Source organism: Cupressus sempervirens, chromosome 9 (assembly GCF_028749045.1).
Source record: "Cupressus sempervirens isolate cs-2001-9-10 chromosome 9, ASM2874904v1, whole genome shotgun sequence".
Classification (NCBI taxonomy): Eukaryota; Viridiplantae; Streptophyta; class Pinopsida; order Cupressales; family Cupressaceae; genus Cupressus; species Cupressus sempervirens.
Window position 1 is genome coordinate 417,216,373 of NC_143126.1, and position 22,609 is coordinate 417,238,981.

Sequence of the window (22,609 nt, forward strand, 5' to 3'; positions counted from 1 at the left end):
TGTCATCTGTATAGTCATATGATATGTAGTATTGTAACAATACTCGCAGAGATATATCCATCTGACCCAAGCTCGCTGCTGAGCTGCCACATAATTCCTTAAATACCCTTCCACCCATTTGTTCACAATTTCTGTCTGACCATCGGTTTGTGGGTGATAGCTAGTGCTGGGTGTAAGCTCCGTGCCACATAACCGGAATACCTCCTGCCAAAAGTGACTCATGAAACGACTATCCCTATCACTCACAATGTTCTGAGGCAAGCCGTGCAATCTGAAAACCTCCCGAAAGAAAACCTCTGCCACCTGAGCTGCTGAATGTGTAGTGGTGATAGGAAAGAAATGAGCATATTTCGTTAATCTATCTACCACCACATAAATACAATCTCGTCCTTGTACCTTGGGCAAACCTGTGATAAAGTCCATGGAGATGCATTCCCACTTCCTGTCGGGAATCGGAAGTGGCTGTAGGAGCCCTGCCGGATAGCTGTGTTCTTGTTTGTTTTGCTGGCAAACAAGACACTCTCGAACATACTGCAAAACATCAGCTTTCAGCCCTTTCCAAGTGAACCGCTCTCGAACTGACTTGTAAGTCTTGAAGTACCCGGGATGGCCTGCTGTCGGTGAGTCGTGAAGTGCTCTCATAATCAGTTGCTTAACCTTCGATCCTGGGACTAGGTAAATCCTGTTCTTGTAAATGATCAAATCATCCACAAGTGTGTATCTGGTATCAATCACTGTTCCCTCTACTATATCGGAGGCCCATGTATCCCTGGCATACTCTGTTATAATCAAGTGTCACCAATCCTCTGATATCTGAACCATAAGAGTGAGGTGTGGCCTACGAGATAGAGCATCTGCAACAACATTCTGAGTTCCCTTGACATATGAGATGTCAAAATCATATGCCTGCAACTTACTTACCCACTTTTGTTGGCGATCATTCAGGTCCTGCTGTCCCAAGAAATGCCTCAGACTGTTATGATCAGTTTTAATACAAAACTTGCTACCCACAAGATATTGTCTGAATTTGGCCAAAGCATGCATGATGGCCAACATCTCCTTATCATATATACTGAATGAACGCTCAGGGCCTCTGAGCTTCCTGCTCTCATAAGCTATGGGGTGCTTATTCTGCATAAGTACAGCACCTACTCCCTCTCCAGATGCATCACATTGAAGCTCAAATGGCTTCGTGAAATCAGGTAATGCTAGAACTGGGCACGTAGTCATTATCTCCTTAAATCTCATAAAACAGTCCTGTGCCTTCTGAGTCCACACAAATTCCCCTTTTTTCAGTAAATCTGTCATGGGAGCTGCATGTCGTGAGTAGCCACTGACAAACTTGCGATAAAAACCACATAAACCAAGGAACCCCCTCAACTGTGTAAGGTTCTTTGGTGGAGGCCAATCAACAATAGCGCGAATCTTTTCAGGATCCATCCGCACTCCCTTTGCACTAATGATGTGTCCCAAATATAACAGCTCGGTCATCCCTAAGTCACATTTGGACTCCTTTGCATACAAGGACTCCTTCTGTAGAATGCTCAATACCGTCTCCAAATGCTCTAGATGCTCCTGCCATAATCGGCTATAGATCAAAATGTCATCAAAAAACACCAGCACAAATTTCCTCAACTGATGGTGGAAAACTCTGTTCATAGTGGACTGGAAAGTGGCAGGTGCATTGGTCAGGCCGAAAGTCATGACTACAAACTCAAAGTGCCCACAGTGACATCTGAAAGCAGTTTTCTCAATATCCTGTTCACAGACTCTGATCTGGTGATATCCTGATCTCAAATCAATTTTCGTGAAATAACAGGCCCCATGCAATTCATCTATCAACTCATCAATGCGAGGAATAGGATACCTGTTCTTAATGGTTCTCTTATTTAATGACCTGTAATCAATACACATCCGAAGCGTTCCATCCTTCTTTTTTACCAAAACAACAGAAGATGCAAAAGGTGACTTACTAGGTCGGATGTGCCCCATAGCTAGCAACTCCTCAATGGTCCTTTCGATCTCATCCTTGAGTCGCTTTGGATGTCGATATGGTGTGATCATGATAGGTTTAGCACCTTCCTCCAGTTCAATAATATGCTCAATACCTCTGTTCGGTGGCCTGCCTGGTGGAATCTCACTGAATACCTTTTCGTACTTAATCCTCAACTTCTGAATATCAGGATGATATTCCGCCTTATGTTGCTCCTCCTGTGTAGGTATCAAAGTACAAACTGCTGCCCACTCTATATCATTATGCCTAGTTAATCTCTCCAGCCGCCTAAATGAGATAGTCCTGATGTCTCCATTACGGATAGCCTTTAGCACATGAATCCTACCATTCATTTCGAATTGTATCTCCATATCCTCTAATCTCAGGGTAACCACCTTCAATGAATGTAGCCACTGCATCCCAAGTACTATGTCCATGTCACCCATGTTGACCACATGATAATCCGCCTTAAACTCATAGTTGTTCAAGCGCAAAGGTAAGTTTCGTACCATCCTGTCACAATGAAGAGTGTATCCATCAGCTACCTTGACTCTTAGTCCTTCGAACTCCTCAGTAATGAGTCCACGCTTCTCTACAAATCGTGCATCAATGAAATTATGCGTGGCACCTGTGTCCAACAATGTAATAACCTTCTGTCCAGCCAAGACTCCCCGAAGTCTGAAAGATCCCTCTCTCTGGATACTAGACAGTCGTGCTTCCTGTAAATGTAGCTCTGTTTCCTGCCTTTGCCCTGCACTGTCTATCTCCTGCTCTCCCTCTGCTTCATCAGGATCCTCATCATGATGTTCTGAACCATCTGAATCTCTGAGCCTTCGTAATAAGCCCACATTGCCCGGTTGGCCTTCCCTTTTGGCCTCATAGGACAGTCATGGCCGTACTCATACGGGCCTTTGCAATAGAAGCATAGCTTCTTCCTACGCAAGTCATTAAGTGTCTCCTTGTCCAGCCTCTTACTTTCTTCCTTAGGTAGCTGTGCCTCTCTATGAAAGGGTTTCCTGTCCTTATCTTTTCCTGAAGGGAAACTCTTTGCCTAAAATTTATTTTTAGAAGCTGAAGAGGAATCCATGTCACGAGCTTTCTTAATGGCTTCCTGCAAAGTGGGAGGGTTGAGAGCTTTAATCCACCCTCTCAACGGATCAACTAACCCATCCATAAATAAAACCAATAGCCTTCGTTCAGATACATCTGTTACTAACACTGCAAGTTTCTGAAACTCTGAAATGTATGTTTCCAATGAGCCCCACTGTTTAAGCTGGGCTAATTCCTTGAAATGGAGTTCTGGATCTTTCTTATCAAAACGTTCAATCAGTCTCTCCGTAAACTCCACATATGAGGTAATGTGTGCATGACCCATAGTGATCATACCATGATGCCACCATTCGTGTGCTAACCCATCCAGGTGAATTGCTGCATACTTAATAGCTTCTTCCTCAGACATAGGATTCAATTGAAAGTATGTGTCAAGCTTTTGAACCCAAGCTCTTGCTGTAGACTTCCCCGAGCCATCATAATATGGTAACTGTAGTTTTCCTACTTTCTTTCGTAGCTCATAGTTCTGAGTCCTGTCTTGTCCACGGGGCATATGCTTCATCCGCACATCCATATACTCTCTAAAGGTGATTGCAGCTGTAAAATCTGGTCCTCCTGCTTCCCAATCTCTCCTCAGCTGATCCTGTATGTCAGTGATCTGGGGTTCTGGTACCGGCTGCTCTGGAGCTCTAGGAAGGAACGTAGGAATCATAGGCCTCGAACTTACTGTCCGAGCTTGCTGGGGGGCATGACCGAAATTGTTCCCAATTTGTGCGCCTCCATTATGTCTCTCATCCTGATTATTCCCATTCTGATTGTGACCATTCTGATTATTTCCTCCACCTATGTTAGCGTTCAACCCCATTTGTCGAGCCATCATCTGCATCATAAGCTCCATTCTCTGATTCTGTTCTTGTGCTCTTTGTTCGGCTAATCGCTGTCCCTGTGCCAGGGTGTCTAATAACTGTAAAAATCTTTCCTCTTGCGGATCTGGACCGGCATTCCCGCCTCTATCCATATTGTAGTCGTAGTCTTGATCAAAAAATACCTCCCCTGTGTCTGTATGACTGGATTCTATGTCCACCTGGATAGATGAGCTAGACTGTTCGCTCTGCAGGTCAAAAATCCTATCTTGTCTTGCTTTGGTATTGCGGAAATTATAAGGCCTTTGTCGCATGCTCTCATTTTAGTGTTTTGACATTTCGTCAAACACTTTCCCTCCTATCCAGCTGTTCCAAATTCCCTATAAGACCTCCACAGGATGGCAGGACTTATAGCTCTGATACCACTGTAATGACCCTCTCTATAAAGGCCACAGAAACCCTCAAACTGAACTTAGGAATTTTGTCAAACACTTGGCGTGTAACAGTAACAATATTCAGAATATGGTAATTTCAGATTTGATACTTTCAGAATATAATCACAGAATTACAATATATATAAAGCCATTGAACTATATTTCAATTACAATGCAATAAATTCTGAAATTATTTTATTACCAATTCTGGACTGATTATTACAATGACTGTATGACAGCAAATTTACCCAAAAATTGACATATATTTCAGAATGCAAGAACCTGGTTTGAAGAACTATGGAAGAACACCACGTTTTGCTGCAAATCGTTGATGAAGACCTCCAACCGCACTCCCAAACTGTCCTTAATTTGTTGCTGCTGCCCAAACTAGCAGGGCCGTACCAGGCCGTACCTGTACGGTTGCTGAAATAAAATAATATTAGGGTTTTGGGACCCCCAAATGCAAGGAAAATGGGCGCCTAGGGTTAGGTAGTAACCCTGTAAAACCATAAAAAAATAACTCCAAGGGGTTGAGGAGATATGAGCAATTATGTGGTTCCGAACCCTGCTTTGCCAATTCTGAAAATGCACTTATTCTGTCTTCAAACTCTTGTCAAATGCTTCTCCAATGATAGGGCAAATCTGAAATCCTTATTCCAACCAAAAACAAACCCTAACAACGAATTCTCAATAAGCTCCAATGAGATGGCTGAATACCAACTCCAATTATGCAACAATTCAGGTGATATTTCACACCCTCAAAGTCGCCAATCCAAGGGAGTGATTCGTTCCCAAAGATCGAATAATTTGCAGATCCAAAGTCCACAAATGTCTTCACAATGAAGAAGTAGAAGAGTTCTCCAATCCAAGCATGTCCAAATGAGAGGCCCAGCCCTCTATTTATTCACTTTTCTAAGAAGTTGCTAGAACTTCTAGAAACATCCTTTATAATTTCTCATTATAATGCACTTTTTATAATAAAGTAATTTTATAAAATAAAAAGTGCAACTCAAATTAAAATTATAACATGTGGGCCCCAATATCACATAATGATAAAATATAACCTCTTAACACTTCTTCAAGAGCAAGATATGACTATCTGATCCGCAGAATTGACTCTCTTTCCACACCATTTGCCTACGAGAGTCTGGAATAGGCAAATCCATGATCAATGCCATGTCGAACTAAAGAGGGGACATTACAGTTAAGGTCTCCATAACCACCACTAATGATTAGCAAATGCCTACTCAAATACAAAAGAGCATCACCTTGTAGGCCAATGCTAAAATTACAATTTTTTGATAGGCCAATGAGAAAATATGTTAGGTATTTTCTTAATAGAAGAAGCTACCAGTCAGTGAGCCAAAAATAAAATGCCACATGGGCTTACAACAAATCTTCCTTTAGATTATAATTTCCTTTGACTTTTCTCTTTTGGCAAATTCAATGAATCTGGACACACTCTTCCACTAGGACACTTGGCATGATCTGATTGGTTGAAGAAATGTGTGTCAACTCAGCATGCCTATCTTATAAGCTTAATAAATACATCTTGTAGATGAAATAACATCTCTTGATATTCAACATTTCTCAAGCCTTTAATTGAAATGGCTTCTTTCCTCTACCTTTGGAAATCTTCTTGTTGCATTTGTTCATGAACTTGTGCTTGTACTCGGTGTCTTGATTTTATGTTGGCATCTTGACCTTGATGGTGTAGTTGTACTATCCAATTGAACTTGGATTTCCAAAGAAAATTAAAGTTTGATAATCATCTCCTTCCTTAGGATACTTGAATGCTATTCTTGCACAACTTGTCCTTTAAATTTCACTTTCATGTCTTGAAACTTGGACTTGGATTTGTCACTTTGACTTGGAACAACGTTGCCATCTATTTGGATTTTAGACTCAAACCTTGCCCCTCATGCTCAACTTCAATCTTCAGCTCTTGCCATGTCTAACCTGCACACAATGTCATTAATTAGATTTTCATATTTCAAATGTTCATTTAAAAAAATTGTGACTTGGTTGGTAATACCAAGCTACGATTGTGATGATTACAACCATATTGAATCACCAACATCACCCTTAAATCAAATTTAACATGCTTTCAAAGTTCATATTCCAAACACTCGATCTGAATTTTTCTATTCAATTTTAACTCAAATAATGACCAAAAGCCAACAGGCATACCTCGACATCCTTAGCAACATTATAAACGCTGAAATCCATATGTTGCTGGTAATAAAATCTGTGTTTCAAAACTTCATACTTTCTGATAAAATTTGCTAGACAAGTCTGATTTTGTCAAAATCTGAGCAAGCTTATTTGATTTTCTTGGTCTCAGATGTTTACTAAGTCCAAATTGTAGTGAAAGCTGACTGATCCTCATACATGGACTACGATTTTCTAAGACTTTTATTACCCAGATTTGACCTTTTGATGGAACCTGAAGTGCCTTGATGCTATGTTGGACTGCATATGGTTCTTGATCTTATTCAATGCCCAAATTGTCCTGCAGTTTATCTAAACTTCGATCTATACTTTACTGTGTCAAACTGTCTGCTTCTTGAGATCAAATTTGATCAGCATTGGACGAGTCCAATTGGCTCTGCCTTTATCCTTAAGTTACACCTGTAGTTTGCTCTTGATTGGGCTTGAAAGGGAATATATAACTTCATTATATATATGTTTGGAAGATGGCACACACTTCTTCAGGCAAGGCCGACTTTCGTGATATTGGACTCATTAAATTTCAACACTTTCCCTTCATCGCTAAATCCAGACGCAGCCCCCGTAGTCACCTCATTCTACTTAAAAATATCACATTTCTCCATAATTAGATTGCAGCCCCATCATATGATAAAATTGCAGGTCATTTCATTTAAAATTAGACCCCTTAGCATTTAAAATCATATCTCTTGGGTCTTAGAAAAATGCATCCCATCATTATGAAAACAATTCTACAATTTCATTTAATTACAAACTGGACTTCTTTATTTGGATTTAAAACCAATTTCCAGCTCTCAGCATTTAATGTTAGCTCCATTTTTATTAAAATTGGGCCACTCTTATGTCATTTATTAAATATGAATGCCCAGATCCAAATTCGCACCACTGCATATTTTTAAAAATGATGCTTACTTATATAAGATCGGACCCCTAAGCATTCAATGCTTTGCCCCATATAGATTGATCCATATCAAACTTAATTGGACTCCAGCCATTTATAAAATCTGAACCTGTCATTGGCCAATTAAACTTCAAGTTCGATGAGGACTGTGCATTAATTAAAAGTTTCCTTTGGATCCAAGCTCAGTCTCCTTGATCAATGCAAGACTGGGATTGAACTCATGGTTAAAATAGATGCCTTTCTTTAAATAGCTCATATTGATTTTCATCCATTTGACTCCCTCCTTGAATGCAGGCCCCTTATTTAATTTGATTCATCTCTCCACCCATGTATTTTGCACCATTTCTTAAGCGGCTCAGCCCTATTTGCAAGTTTGACTAGGGCTTCTGGTTGAAATCCTTATTAATCGTGGAGTGGAAACCACTATCACGTTTGTCAAAACTGCCAATCACCAAGTGGAAGCCACCACTAAGGTAGGCAACGATTAAAATCCCAAAAGTGGAAATCACCTTACAGTTATGCAAAGCCATTGTACGGAGTGGAAACCAACATTGAGATAGGCAAAATCATCAAACAGTAAGTGGAAACCAAACCATTGCCAAGTTAGGCATAACCTTAATGCACTAAGTTGAAACCCCTCATGAGTTGGGCAAATTTAAAAATCTTTTTGTGGAAATGCAAGGTAACTTAGGTGAAACGTAGAATTGCTTGGTGGAAACTCACACCAACTTAAGGCAAGGTGTTGCAAATGTGAAGTGGACATCAACATGCACTTAGATGAACTAATGGAAAGTGGAAATCAGACCCCAATTAGGCAAGGTGTATGCAATGGAAACCACCACGGACTTAGGCAAGTACATCTGATGTGCAGTGGAAACCATCATGGACTTAGGGAAACTTGAAGCAAGGTGGAAATTTATGTCAACTTAGGTGAAATTTATTTCGACTCAACACACTTAACAATTTGAACCTGATTTCACTTTAAGTTGACTTGGAGTTACACTTTAGCCGGTCTCCTTATAAAGGTGTTATATTTCCATTCATTAGTCGCTCCCAATTTTTATATTTCCACTAAATAGCTAATCCGCATGAACGAAATACTATCAGGTCTGATTGCACCTCATTAAACTCGATTTTACTAAATCTGATTTTGTCAATGCCCAGAATGTTGCTTAACCTATTTGCTCTTCAAGACTAACTTTTCATAGTGCTCTCACTCAAATTTTTAAAGCTTTACCAGTCTGCCTAAATGCTCACACCTACAGCAAACTAAACTCAACACCTGCTAAAAGGCAAGGAAAAGATGGGGCTCCCATCTTTCATTGGGGCCATGGTGTGGATACCTCACAGTAGGGACCAGCTCATTTAGCTAATAGAACCCATCTATATTTGAATCCTGCACATGATTGGAAGGATATGAATCTTCTTGTTATAGTTGTCATCTAGAGTGAAGGCTAATGCACAATCAATGGCATTGTAATCATATTTTTAAAAGTTGCTTTAATGAATCCTAGTCAACTTTGATAGACAGCATTGAACAGTCAGTTGCATTATCTCTACTTTTAACAGGTCTACCAGATATGCACAATGTTTCATTTCTATGGCAGGGGAAAGGGTGCCAATGTTTAAGTTTTTCTTCATCTTGGCGAAGGATTTTAAATGGTTGGTTGTTTGAATTTTTAAACAGCCAATCCCATTAGCATGCTGCGGTCTGAAGGTATCTTCATGGAAATGACAAGCTTGCTTTGTACCTTCAGTTTTAGAGTTTCAGAGCACCACTTTTCCATTTTAGTACTGTATTTGTCTAAGCCTGTTTGCAGTTTGTTTGATACAGTTGACTGGTAAGAGCAATATGGATACTATCCTATCCGACTCACATTAGAAAAGGATAATTTGTGGAAAGTTTGATATTGAGGCAAATTTTCTTAGAATCATTGCATCGTCACCAATTGTGCTGGATTTGTAGTCTTATGTAATGTCTTGGGTCAAGATAATTATGCAAATCTGATTCTTAACTTTTTTGACAAACACTTATTATTTGATTAACAACACTATCAATCCTAGCATTCAATTAGATCTTAGATAGTTCAGATTTTAATTTAATTTTTATGCATTGGCAATATCATTGCATTTCAAACAGATTGACTGAAACAACTCCTGATCCTCCTATTATAGTGAACAATAAATAATATATGAATCCCAAATTCTGTGTTATTAGACTAATGGCTGTATTATATTCAGGCTGTTCTGCAATATCAGTCACAACAACATTAAATTCATACCAACAGCTGTAGTAAAATAGTAGAGTATTCACAGAATTATCAAGCTATGGAACTTAAGTTCACAGCAGATGGAAAGTGGATTTTCCTTAGAGGGTTCTCATATGGAGCTCCACTGGTGGTGACAGACAAGAGAATGGAGAAAATCTTCTGTGAAGGCCAAGCAGCATGGACAGTAAATTATTTGGTTCATCTCATGAAGCCTCCATTACGCATCCTGTTGACATTCAGAAAATTCTAGACAGACAATGTCTAGTTTCTGGTGACATGCCTTTGGGGCTACCATTAGATAGAGGGTTTCAGCATGCTATAGAATTAGAAGGGGCTAAACCTGTTATCATACCTTCATCCAAGAGGGTATATAGAGGAGAAGAGAATGCTATCACAAAACTATGTGACATGGGATTCATAAAACCTAACTCCAGTCACTTTGCATCTTTAGTAGTTCTTGTGAAGGAGGATGACACTATGAGAATGTGTATTGACTATAGGGCCTTGATAAGAGGATCATCAAGAAAAAATATCCTATTCCAAGGACAGTTGAGCTCATTGATGAATTGCATGCAGCTATGTACTTATCCAAGATTGATTTGAGATTTAAAAAACATCAAGTCTGCATGAGGGACAAAGAGGTTAAGAAGACAGCCTTCTAGTGCCATTGCAAACATTTTGAATTTTTGGTCATGCCTTTTGGGCTCGCTTATGACCCAACTACATTTCAATCAAGTATGAAGCAAGCATTGCATAGATAGCTTAGAAAGTTTGTATTGGTTGTCTTTGATGACATAATGATTGTTACATCCCAAAATTTTGGCCCAATTTTAAAATATTCATATAGCCGTTGAGGTTTCATGTGAACCCAATTGACAGGTAAAATTAGTTACGATCATGTGAAATGGTAAGATGGTTAATCATTATAGTTCATGTGAAGATGACATGTTAGTTAATTGTTATGATGCTATTATATTGTTGTCTTGAAATCTTGGAAAGCTGGTTATTCATCACAAGTTCATGGGAAGTGAAATGGTGGTTAGCCATTATGATGGTTTTTGAACAATAACTTGTTATAGTAATTGTGATTATATTGAGGAATATGATATTATCATGGAGAATTTCCTTTCCTTGCAGGAGCACATCGAAGGGGGGGAAGCATTGCCAAAAAGGAATTGGGCATAGGGCACCACCTATCATTGGGTAGATAGGTACGAGTCTTGAACTGCCATGGCTAAGGGTAAACGGCTAGGCAAGCAAGAGTGTATGTTGGATGACCATGAGCTAACAAGTTATCATAAAACATTAAATAAATAAGGAGAATCACTAAGCATAGCAAATTGTTACCTTTCTAATTTGTGAATCCTTTGTTGCGTATAACATGTTTTAATAGAATGTCACCATGATACCTATGTATATTCATACATTTATGTGTATATATGCGTAAGTCAATTAAGATGTATATGTCTAATTTGAAAAGTATACATAAATACATATGTTTAAGATTTACGCATATACGCATGTATGTGTGTATACACCTATGAGTATAGCTAAGTACGATGATCTTGTATTAAAACATTAAGAGATTGGAGTTACTATTATTCTTTCATCTTGACAGTAGCCTTAATTTTTTTTTTTCTCTTGAGTGGCCACCTTGCAAATTTCTCATATTCCATCAAACCTTATATTTGAGGATGACTTGTTATAAAATATTCATATTTGAACCGATGGTCTTGTGAGCGCCTTGCCACCTCAGAACATTCTTGTGTAACTGAGCTTGCACGTGGGTGCCTCCTTGCCTATCTTAGCTTGCCTCAATGAGGAAACATTATATACCTTGCCTTTCAATTTCTCAGGTGGTTCTGCAACATTATTTCTTCCTCTGTGATTATTTTGGCTCGCTTTGTTCTCCGTTTTTCCAACCCAAGTGTGACCATATACAACGAATGTTTTAAGAAGCCGAGCTTGTATAGTTCTCTCCCAGCATTCCTTGTTCAAGACATGAGATGAGTTTGATTGCTCAGGAGGGAGGTAAATTCAATGCAAGATTGTTTATTGAGCAGCACCAATTACAGGTCATGCATTTAAATCTGATTACTGTCTTATATTCACAGAAGTTTGCATTTGTATTTTCCGACTTGCCTCTTAGGAAAGGCTTCAATATCTGTCTTCTATTGAAAGCAACATTGGACCAATGTCAGCCTTTGTACTTCCTTTGTTATGTTGACATGAAAATAGAGTTCTCACAATCGAAAGTTTAAGCCTGTGATAATTTTATTTTCAAATATGAATGCATATGTGTTACCGTCAAGAATGCTGTCTCATATAGGGATATAGTCCATATATCTCTGAGATGGAAGCTGCATCTTATGATAAAGAATTTATCAGAATGTAAGCATAACTCATTTATGATGCCATAGGCTTGTTTGGGCAAGAAAGATGACAATGTTATAATCTACAAACTAGATATCAAATGAGAAAACACCCCAAAATTCATCCACGAGGACCAACAAGGTTGAGATGAAGGGTGTGTTTTTGAAATTGTTGAATTGAAATACCCCTACATGATAAAGAAAATATAAATCAGTAGCAAATAATCACGTCTAAATAACTAAGTCAGCTCATGGTAGCCCAATGTTTAGCTCTTGTTGTCTAGTCGATCGGTGGGTTGATACTCTAATACCAGGATGCTTGGTGGCTGGATAGGGTGTCCAATGTCTATGCTCGGGTAGGGAGGGCCTTTCTTAGTTGAAATTGTGTGGGGATATTTAAGGCTCTGCAGTTGGGAGGTTAAGCCCATGACAATTGCTTCTCCTCTCCACCAGATGCTAAGACTTGTACAAGTCGGAGATATGATCTGCATTCAAATATCTTCTAGTAACGGGTATTCTACTTTCATGATATTTGTAATTTCAAGTTGAAGATATGTTAGATGGTTAATATTGTTTAGATTCCCTTCAATGCTTAGAAATCGGTTTTCCTTTTCAATGTATTAGATTAGTTAAGATGAACCTGAAATATAACTGCTTGCACGAGATAGGCTTACTTGATGGTATTTATAATTGTCCTGTATTCATGTGGATATAAATATGAACGTATCTTTTATTTACATTTAATTGCCATAATTAGCAATGGGAAAATAGCTTGATACAAGGGCTTTGCGGCTCTAAATGGGATTGGTTATTACGATACAATGGTATAACTTTTTGTGCCCTAAACAGTGTATGTGGACTAACTTGGGTTTTACAGATGCTTCCCTAGGCGGATTCCGGTTTCAGAATTTAGGGTATTGCAAACTTAAAATCCTCAATTTAGTTTTATTGATGATCAACTTTTAACCACTTGATCTGATTTAGTACTCCTTCAGTTGTTAGCTATGATATTTCAGTTAAACTGATTGTAATCGTTAATCTCTTTCATATGAACATGTAAAATAACTGTTATAACTGCCTTCTCATGAATATGAAGTAGTAGTTGTATTTTGATGATATGCTAGTTGATAGCTAAGGCCCGGGAAAAGGGGATGTTACAATGATCTACAACAATACCTTGAAGGAACAACTAGACACAGTTCTAGGCATTTTGGAAAAGCAATCCTTCTTTGTTAAGTTGTCCAAATGCAAGTTAAGATTACCTTAAATCTGTACTTTGGTCATGCCATAATTTCCAAGGTGTTCACATAGATCAATATAAGATCTAGCATCATATCTCCTCCATGAACACAACAAATTGCAGCCTAAATTTTCCAATAAACTGGAAAAGCTGTTCAATGTGAGAGGCGTACCCAGATGCAAAGGAAATGAAAGCAATTACAATTTATTCATGGAGCTGGCCGAGATTGAATTTGATTATTAGCATTTCAGCAAGGGGGAGGTAGCCAGCATGTACACAAGTTAATAATTCAGAGCAATGCCTGATTATGATGAAATGTATCTCCTGCCAAGGTTGTGATGTTAATGAAAAGACATGACTTTTCCTTCATCTTTGAAGATATAAAAGGGGGAGATCAATTTGGTTGAAAGGGTGTATCATGGATTGAAATTCAAGTATCATTGAAGAAATATATTGCGTAACATGTTCTCAAATTAGAGTAGCAAATCAGAAATAAAAACAACTGTAAATATATTTAATTTAAGCTGAAATCTGTTGATAAGATTTTAAGTTTCATGTCTTGAATAAGTAATAATATAGCATTTTCCTTGAGAAGACAATTCATGTCCTTCTATGATGCATGAATTTCAATGATTTATAGTTTCTATAATCATTGAAATAGGAAGGAAAACCAGCCTTCGGAGCTCATGAGAGATGAAGGACAACTTGTCTATCATTCTTTTGTCAAGTTATACCAGAGGTGGAATGGACGACGAACCTTCCATGCTCGTGGGCTTGATCAAGGACAATGACCAGCTTCTGAGGTGGGTGGAGGGATGGAAGTGCAACCAACCTTCCATGCTTTCAGCAAGTCAAAGATGACCAGCCTTGAGAATCGCTGTTTCGTAAGCATGTCGAAGAAATTCATGATGTGACTGGTTGCAAGGAAATGCTATGATAGATTGATCGAAAAATGAAATATGTTATGATTTATTGATCTAAATATTATCATAGTTTATTGTTAGTTAGTAATACTAATATCAGTTTTTAGTGATTAATATTGTTTGTAGGTCAAAAATTAGGAGTATCCCAAAAAGGGACAGTGCATCTAGGCAGTCCTTGATTGGCTTACACCTACCGATCTAACTCAATTGAAAGGATTTCTTGTATTATATAGTTATCATTGGAGATTTGTGAAGGGATTCTCTCAGTTGACTGCACTCTTGATTCATTTGGCAAAGGGAGTCTTTGTAGGGTGCAAAGATGCTTAAAATACTTCTGACAAGTTGAAGAAGGTGATATGTTCATTTCTTGTACTTGCCATGCCTGATTTTTCATTACCTTTTGTTGTTGAATGTGATGGTTCCGGAGATTGCATTGGAGTTGTCCTAAGTCAAAAATGACATGCAAGAGCACTTTCGAGAGTAGGAAGTTGAGCAATTTAGAGAAGGAATATTCCATATATGATAAAGAAATGTTAGAAATAAATGCATGCATTGAAGACTTTTAGATAGTTTTGGTTTGTGGAAAGTTTGTTGTGAGATCTTCTCAGAACAAAAAAAATTGAATGATCACTGACAAAAATGGGTCAGCAAGCTACAAGCTTATGTTTTTTAAATAAAATACATGAAGGGCAATAGGTATGTGGTAGCTGATGCACCTTCTAGAAGGCTGACCTTATGCTATCTTTTTGGCTGATTGGTAAGCTTTCATTGCGGAGTCTGCCAAGAATAAATATTCTATTGACTTCCTCAAGTAGGTCATAAAAGATGACATGATCGTTGTGATGGAAAGGCTGATACTCTGCAAAATCATAGTTTTTTGGTTCCTAGGTCTAAGAGCAAGGAGAAAATCAGAGCCTTTTATGATAGTCCAACAACAAGACATCAAAGGTATTATAAGATATATATACAGATTTGGTAAAGGTTTTTATGTAAGGTTATGAAGGATGATTTCTATAACCATATTGCAAAATGCATGACCTATCAACGAAACAGAGGAGACTAGACTTTCCAATAGGCTTACATCAACCACTAACGATTTGTAAATGCATCTTTTTTCCACAAAATTCAATAAGTAGATGCATGTAATGAGTCAGTAAATGAGTAAACAAACCAAACAAGCTGATCTAGATATATATAAATGCAATAAGTAACAACTCACTTGGAATGCTGATATAGTCAGAGACTTTGAACTCTGGAGCAAACTACAAATACCAAATTGTCTTTGTAAAAAGACAAGCTAATAGAAATGTCAGATACAATATAAAGCTAGTCTACATCTTCCTCTCCACCTTACTAGTAGTTCTAGTAAAAACTATGGGAGAGGGAGGGGGTCTAGCGGCTCTAGCTGTAGCAGTCATCAGTGGTGGTGCTGGTGCTGGCCCTAGCAATGACTCCTCATCCTCCTCATCCTCACTGTCACTGTACTCACTGTTAGTGTCCTCCCTCTCACTGCCCTCCTCCTGAATGTTGTTCAGTTCTGCTGCAAAACCCTCCTCCATAGCCTACCTCTCCAAATCATATATGTCATCCTTTGTGAACAATGGAGGCTGCTCCTGTGCTTCCCAATCATCAAAAGGATCTATGTCATCTAGATCAAGTGGCTCAACTGGTGATGACTCTACCTTTCTTACATGCAACTTAAGGTTAGAATGGATTTGAATAAACTCCAATTACGCTTACAATTGGATGAGCTACATGGCTGACATAAGATGCGAAGAACAAGTTTTTGCAGATTTGGGACATTTCCACCTCAATTTCACCACTAAGCATCTACAAGATAAATATTAAAGAGTTAGAAAACAAGGCTAGGACAAGTTTTTGTAGCTTAGTAGTTATCTACTTATCATGCATGTGAGAGACTCCAAATTCCAAATATTGTACCTGGGGTTTGAGTGTGTCCGCCTCTCTTTGCCACGGTTGAGGAGAATAGTTTGCCCATTGCATTTTTGATACACTTCCATCTCGGCCACAATGAGGTGAGGTCTCTCACCGCAATGTCAGGTACCATCCTCTACGTGCATTCACTGAAGTCCTCCATGACCTCTCCATTGGGATCCATGTATGATGGAGAGAAGCGGTAATAAGGGTTGAGGAAACTCCCCATTGCATGAATGGGTTGGTGGAGCCAATTGCTCCATCTCCTATTAATAATATCCCAAATGGGCTGAAATTTTAGGCAATCCCCCTAGTATTTGACATGTATAAAGTGATTATTAATCAAAGAATAGGGTTATAAATTAATAATGAAAGACTTGATTAATAAGTACAAAAAAATTAACTATTTAACTTTTGAACTTTCCAAGTTACCTCCACAATTTCTATAGCTTGATAAAAAAAGTGGATGTCAAAGACAATGCGTGCAACACTCTGTCCATTGAGCTTCTTTGAATAACTTGACTCTAGCCATTTTGGACACACAAACATCTACCTCAAAGGATTCATATGAAGAACACTTTGCAATGTCAAAAGCATCATTGCAAATCTTGTGACCGTGAGTCTAATCAACTCCTTGTCTTTGGTGAAGTCTCTTATCAAGTGAAGGACCCAAGGGTGATTTTAGATATATTTTGTTATCTTCCTTGCATCCTTTACAACCGTTTTCACCAATTTCCCTAGATCCTCCAAAAGAAGGTCAATAACTTGCACTGCACAAGGAGACCAAAAGAGTGTGCTATGCTTTTCTTGTAAGATCCTACCTGTTGCCACATATGCCATTGCATTGTCAGTTATGATTTGCACTAGACTTTCAGCCCCAACCTTTATCACAAGCAACATTCTCTAGCATTTGAGCCAAAGTCTCATCCATCTTTACCTTGTCTGAGGCATCTACAGATTTAAGAAAGATTACTTGATCCTTGCAAGAAACCAAAAAGTTGATCATGGTACGCTTTCTTCCATCCGTCCATCCATTTGAAAGTATGGTGCAGCCATGTGTCCATTGTAATTTTTGCTCTTCAACCACATCTTTAGCCTAGAAACATTGTTCAACAATCTACAAGAAGAAAATAAAAAATGACATTAAGTACACAATTTTGATTAAAAGAAACTACATTCAACAAAAATAAGTAAATTATAAAATTGTAAAAGTATTAAAGTTTGAAACAAGTAAACTAACTTCCCACTCAAGTCTGCAGGAGTAGGTAGCTTGTAGCCCTTTCTTGTTACTGCACAACTAGTCACAAAATAAAAAAAATATGGATGTGAATGTTACTAAACTAATAATCAGACTATGAAATTGATATGATAAATATGAAGAACAAATTATTGACTTTGTTGTGAATTGTTTTGTAGATACTTTTATCAAGTATTGAAGGAATATTGTAATACTCAAGACTCTAATCTGAGTATCTATATCAAAGTTGACTGCTCTGCTATTACCTCTTTGTAGGGAGAGAACATTTATCTAATTTCGATGTCTTTTATCTTACAATCAGTCAACATAAATATAGTACTCAAGGGGCTTAATCACGAACAAACATGGCAGTTTGGTAAAGAGTCTCATTGAAGTGACATGATGTCTAAACTTAACTAATTCAAATGACTCGATTATGATTGGGTGTGATCATACATCAAGTGAACTAGTAAGCCCTATGATTATTGGGCATGTTAATGTCCAATAAGATAATCATTAAGCCCCCTAATCTGATGAGTAAATAGGATCATTTGCTCGATCCATATAAATGCATTCAAGGTCGAAGTAGTCAGGTTTTTGCAACTTGATTCTAAGAGAAAGATAATCAAATATCATACTTGGTTTGATCAAATTAATTTCAAGGAAAAATCTCAAAGAGTTTTATAACAGAGTAGATCATATCAATGTGTATGTGTGTGAATGTATATTAGTTCACGTGGTGAACTGATATACATGCGCACACATACACAAATTTTGCTAATTGATATTTCCTTGAATCTTGACCGACGCTATAGTTTCTCAACAATGGACTTGCTGCAACATTGAAGGAGAGGTTGTTAAAAAACCAAAATTTGGCACATTGAATGTTAAGTTGCCAATTCACATCATGGTTCCATCCTGTACCCTCCAATGATGGTTGTGCTCCAAGTGTGTTTCTATGCACAATATAACCATCAATAGAAGAGTTATGTGGTCTACTAGAACCAACGGATGTGGAAGTTGAGCCTGAGGGCTTGCCTCGAGTAGGTGTGCAGATCCATGGGCCATGAAGAGGGCTCGCTATCCCCTCAAGTGCTTCTTTTTCATCAAGGGTGATTGGGATATCTAGTCACAACCAACACCATTTCATTATGAATCATGATAATTGTTTTAGCACAATCAAACTAATAATGGTGATTAGAAATTAATAAATGATTCTTAAAAACGAAACAGACCTTGCTATTCGGAAATGGATGCCCTCATGGCTAATTTTTCCCTTTCCCTTTTCAACTTCTTCTCTTCTTGGGCACCAAGCAAAGTAATCATCTCTCTTTTTATTTCCTTTGTAGTGCTACCACAAACCTTTGTGTCACGCTTTTGTATACCAGCAAGGTCATACTTCAAACGAGATATGCCCACACAAATTTGTTTTTTGCATTTTATGTATATTACACTATATTATTCTGTTCCTTCAAAGCCATATTTCCATGCAAAGTCTCTAGCCCCTTTAGGGCTCGTGCCTATGAATCCATATGGACATTCATCTATCGGGCCATTGCCAGATGCTGCAGCTGACCCAGTTGTAACAAAATCCATATTTGCCATTTAATATAAAATCAACTTACATATACAAAATAACCCACAAATTTAGAAATTTAATAAACATGTTTAGGAACAAACTATATTAGATCAAAAGTTCAAATAAGTTTAAACACAAGCTGACACTTGAAAGAATAAAACAAAAAATGTTCTAGGTTATGAAATTATTGTGAAAAATATGTTTTTTTTTTGAAAAATTGCAAAAACATGGTGTTAGATCTTAGTCATTACACTAAAACTTGTTAGAGAACATTGCAAATGGTATTCTAGAGTCTTAATAAAGTTAGATGCAAGTTATGCAAGAATGGCAAGACAAAATGATTTTTAATTGAAAAGAATAGAAAATTAAGAAACTTGTGAATTCGGATTTCCTTGAAAAGAGCTTCGATTCCGCTCCTAATTCACTTGCAATTGCTCTAGGTCACTGCCAAACACTATTTTCCTCCTCCCAGACCCTTCTCCACCCTCCAAAATGCTCGACACTGCAAACGAGTTATGGTTTTGCATCTTGCTAGATGTCCTAGTTTTACTCGTGAAGCTCATGAGAAGTTCTTTATTTATCGCGAGAAGTTTATGAGAAATAACAGAGAAATGGGGAATTCATCTGCAAGAAGTTTGAAACTTCTCTTCTCAGAATCTCACGGGAAAGCCACAACTTTTCTCACCAGTTCTAAGTTCTCACGAGAAGCTGCTACATCGGCATTTTCTCTGCACGATTTTGAACTATGCTTTTAACATCAACGTTACCTGGGGACCCGCTTTCAACAAAATTTGACTCGTCCCTGTTTCTGAGACCTCCTAGAAACTTGGAAACTTCCAGAAACCTTTCCCTTGGCTGTCCCATAAAACTAATGTTTCTGTTTGAATAATTTGTTTGATTTCCGCTCTCATGTGAACTCTGAAGTTAAATTAATACAAACATTAAATGTTAAGATTCTATAATTCATATAAGCATGCTTTATCCATGTTTTTATATGAATATTTAAAATTTCTCTATATATTTAAAATTTTCCCTATTTTTATATAGCTGTTCCTATTGCTGTCCCCTCATCCTAAAAACTTGGGGTAACATAATTTAACATGGCATGCCCAAGAACATTGTCAGTGACAAGGCCAATAGATTTTTCATTTCTTTTTGGCAATAATTTATTCACTTGATAAGTTTGAAGGTTGCACTTAGTACCAACTCTTGGTTGTGGTAAATTGATGTTGGATTAAAATTTTAAATAGAGGAGATGAAAGGTTCTTATATATATTCACAAAGATGATGCTTTTAAAGACTAACTAAGATGACCATTAAATAAACATTAAAATATTCTAATACCACCATCCCCAAACTGATGAACAAACAAAAATAGTAATAAAGTGGATTGAGAGGTACTTGATGACCTATGTTTCAGATTAGTAGATAATATGGATCAAATGGTTACACCTAGCTGAATATTGTAACAATACCTCACAGAAAATATCCATTGGGATGACACCTTGTAGTTTTCCATATGGTCATTATGCGCTTCTTTTATTGATTTGTCACTTTAAAATAGCAGAGTATTGACAAGTGACTTAATGGGTCGCATTCAAGAGATATTGAAGGCACTAAATAATAATTTGCAGCAAGCACATAATCCATAGAAGACTTTTGTAAATGGAAAAAAATAGAGGGGTCTTTTGAAGTGGGAGATTTGGTTTTCTTGAGATTGCAGCCATATATATAGACTTCTATTAAGAGAGGCAGAATTGAAAAGCTACAATCCAATACTATGGACCATACAAAATTTTGAAGTGGATAGATGAAGTGGCCTATGAGTTGGAGCTTCCAGATAGCAGCAAGATTCATACTGCTTTCCATGTGTCTTGTTTGAAGGAAGTCCTTGGTCAATACATAAAACCCTTAGAAGTGTTGCCACCCTTAAACAATGAGGGTAAGGTGATTATGATCCTAGAAGAAGTGATTGACATCTACATAAAAATAAGAGGAATAGTAACATCATAGAGTATACAATTAAGTGGAAAAACCTACTAATGGAAAATGCCACATGCGAAGGGTCCGAGATTCTTGAGCCTCTTAATTTGCATTGCTTGAGGACAAACAATCTTGGAGGGGGATGACTTGTCATGTCCCATTTTCAAAAAAATGATAGAAGACTTCTTCTCTAGGTCGATCCATGCCTACAACTATGGAAAGTTGAGGAGTAAGGGTTTCTTTTGATGCATGCCAAAGGATGAGTTGATATTAGGGTTTGGGGTTGGAGAGCCATTGAAGATTGGGGTTCATGGTTTTGGTTTGATGCATGCTGGAGAGCCATAAGAGATTGGGGTTTAGGGTTGTGGTTTGATGCATCAAAGAGCCATCAAGGTTTGGGGTTTGGAGTTATAGCCTAATGCATCCTAGACAAGAGGATGCCACAAACTCAATGATGCAATTGGGATCAAGGGTTAGAGCTATTGCGTAGCTTGTGTTAAGAAGGGAGGAGAAATTCTAAACCTTCTATATAGAAGTTCATATGGTCTACAAAGCTGACTTGTGATGTAGTGAGTATAGTTCAAATTTGGGCCTTAGTGCTATTTTGGGTTTGGGTTCATTAGTTTGTTTTGTAGAGGGATAACATATAAAACTAGGGATACATATTAAGTGTAGCCATTCATGTCAGGTTATTGTATTTTCTAGATGCTTGGTGCTCAAGCAATCTTCCATGGATAGGAACTTATAGGAGACAATGATTAGTGGACGAAAATCCATTCATTACTAGAATAAGAGGATGAAAAACTTCTGACTTGAACAATGATAAAGTTTATTGTTAATCAATATTGTATCGAAGTTTTAAACTAGTTAGGTATTGAATTAAGCTTGATAAACAACATGCTGATACACAAACAAAAAAATGATTTTTTTTTCAGAAATCTTAATCAAGGTCCTTAGCTATGATGCTCTCCACTAAGTACTGAGTACCGAGTACTTGGGATACGTGTACCCAGTACTTGGGTACATGGGTACATGTACTAGGGGTGTGGGTATGAGTACCCATGCAACCTTGATGAAAACCTTTTGGTTCTTGAGGGGGTTCTCACGTAGGGGGTGCATTGGAGCTAAAAGGAGTTTTGGGGAAATTCAATTGTTCATTTGAAGTGTGATTGTTGCAGAACTGTTTTTGTTACTGTTGTAATAACTATAGTATCAGTCTTATCTAATATAGAAACCAGACCCTATTTATTAAAGTTGTTAAGAGTTTGATCTAATTTGTGCCTACATAACCCGGGGACACATCACCACCCAAAAAGGCCAGGTTTCAGAAACGGGGACATCCTTTGGACAGAGGGACGTGTATGGGACGTCCCCCGCCTCCCTGTCCCCCTTTCCTAAAAATTCCTAGGGACTTCTAGAAACTTTTTTGGGGAGATCCGTACGTCCCGGAGATGCCTTGGAAGTCCCCAAGACAAATGTGTGTACCCGATTTTATAGACAACATCAGCACTTATATAATATTATTCTTTTATAGAACATTTTCTTTTATCATTTTAAAGTGGGCCCCTCCTTCCCAGTTCACACTAACATGCTTACTACT

The 22,609-nt window shown here is 37.8% G+C and overlaps 1 protein-coding gene across 2 annotated transcripts in view; it reads left to right on the forward strand.

Moving 5' to 3' along the window:
- The window catches only part of LOC149539067 (uncharacterized), a 94,593-nt gene that overhangs the window by 22,634 nt on the left and 49,350 nt on the right, over positions 1-22,609 (forward strand). Inside the window, exon 1 of one of the 2 annotated variants that reach the window (XM_089800421.1) lies at positions 12,475-12,624. The exons of the other annotated variant lie outside the window; for it this stretch is intronic. Coding sequence (XP_089656547.1) covers positions 12,539-12,624 — 86 coding nt within the window. The 5' untranslated portion in view covers positions 12,475-12,538. Of the gene's footprint in view, positions 1-12,474; positions 12,625-22,609 lie in introns of those variants that run through there. 2 annotated transcript variants of the gene reach the window in all.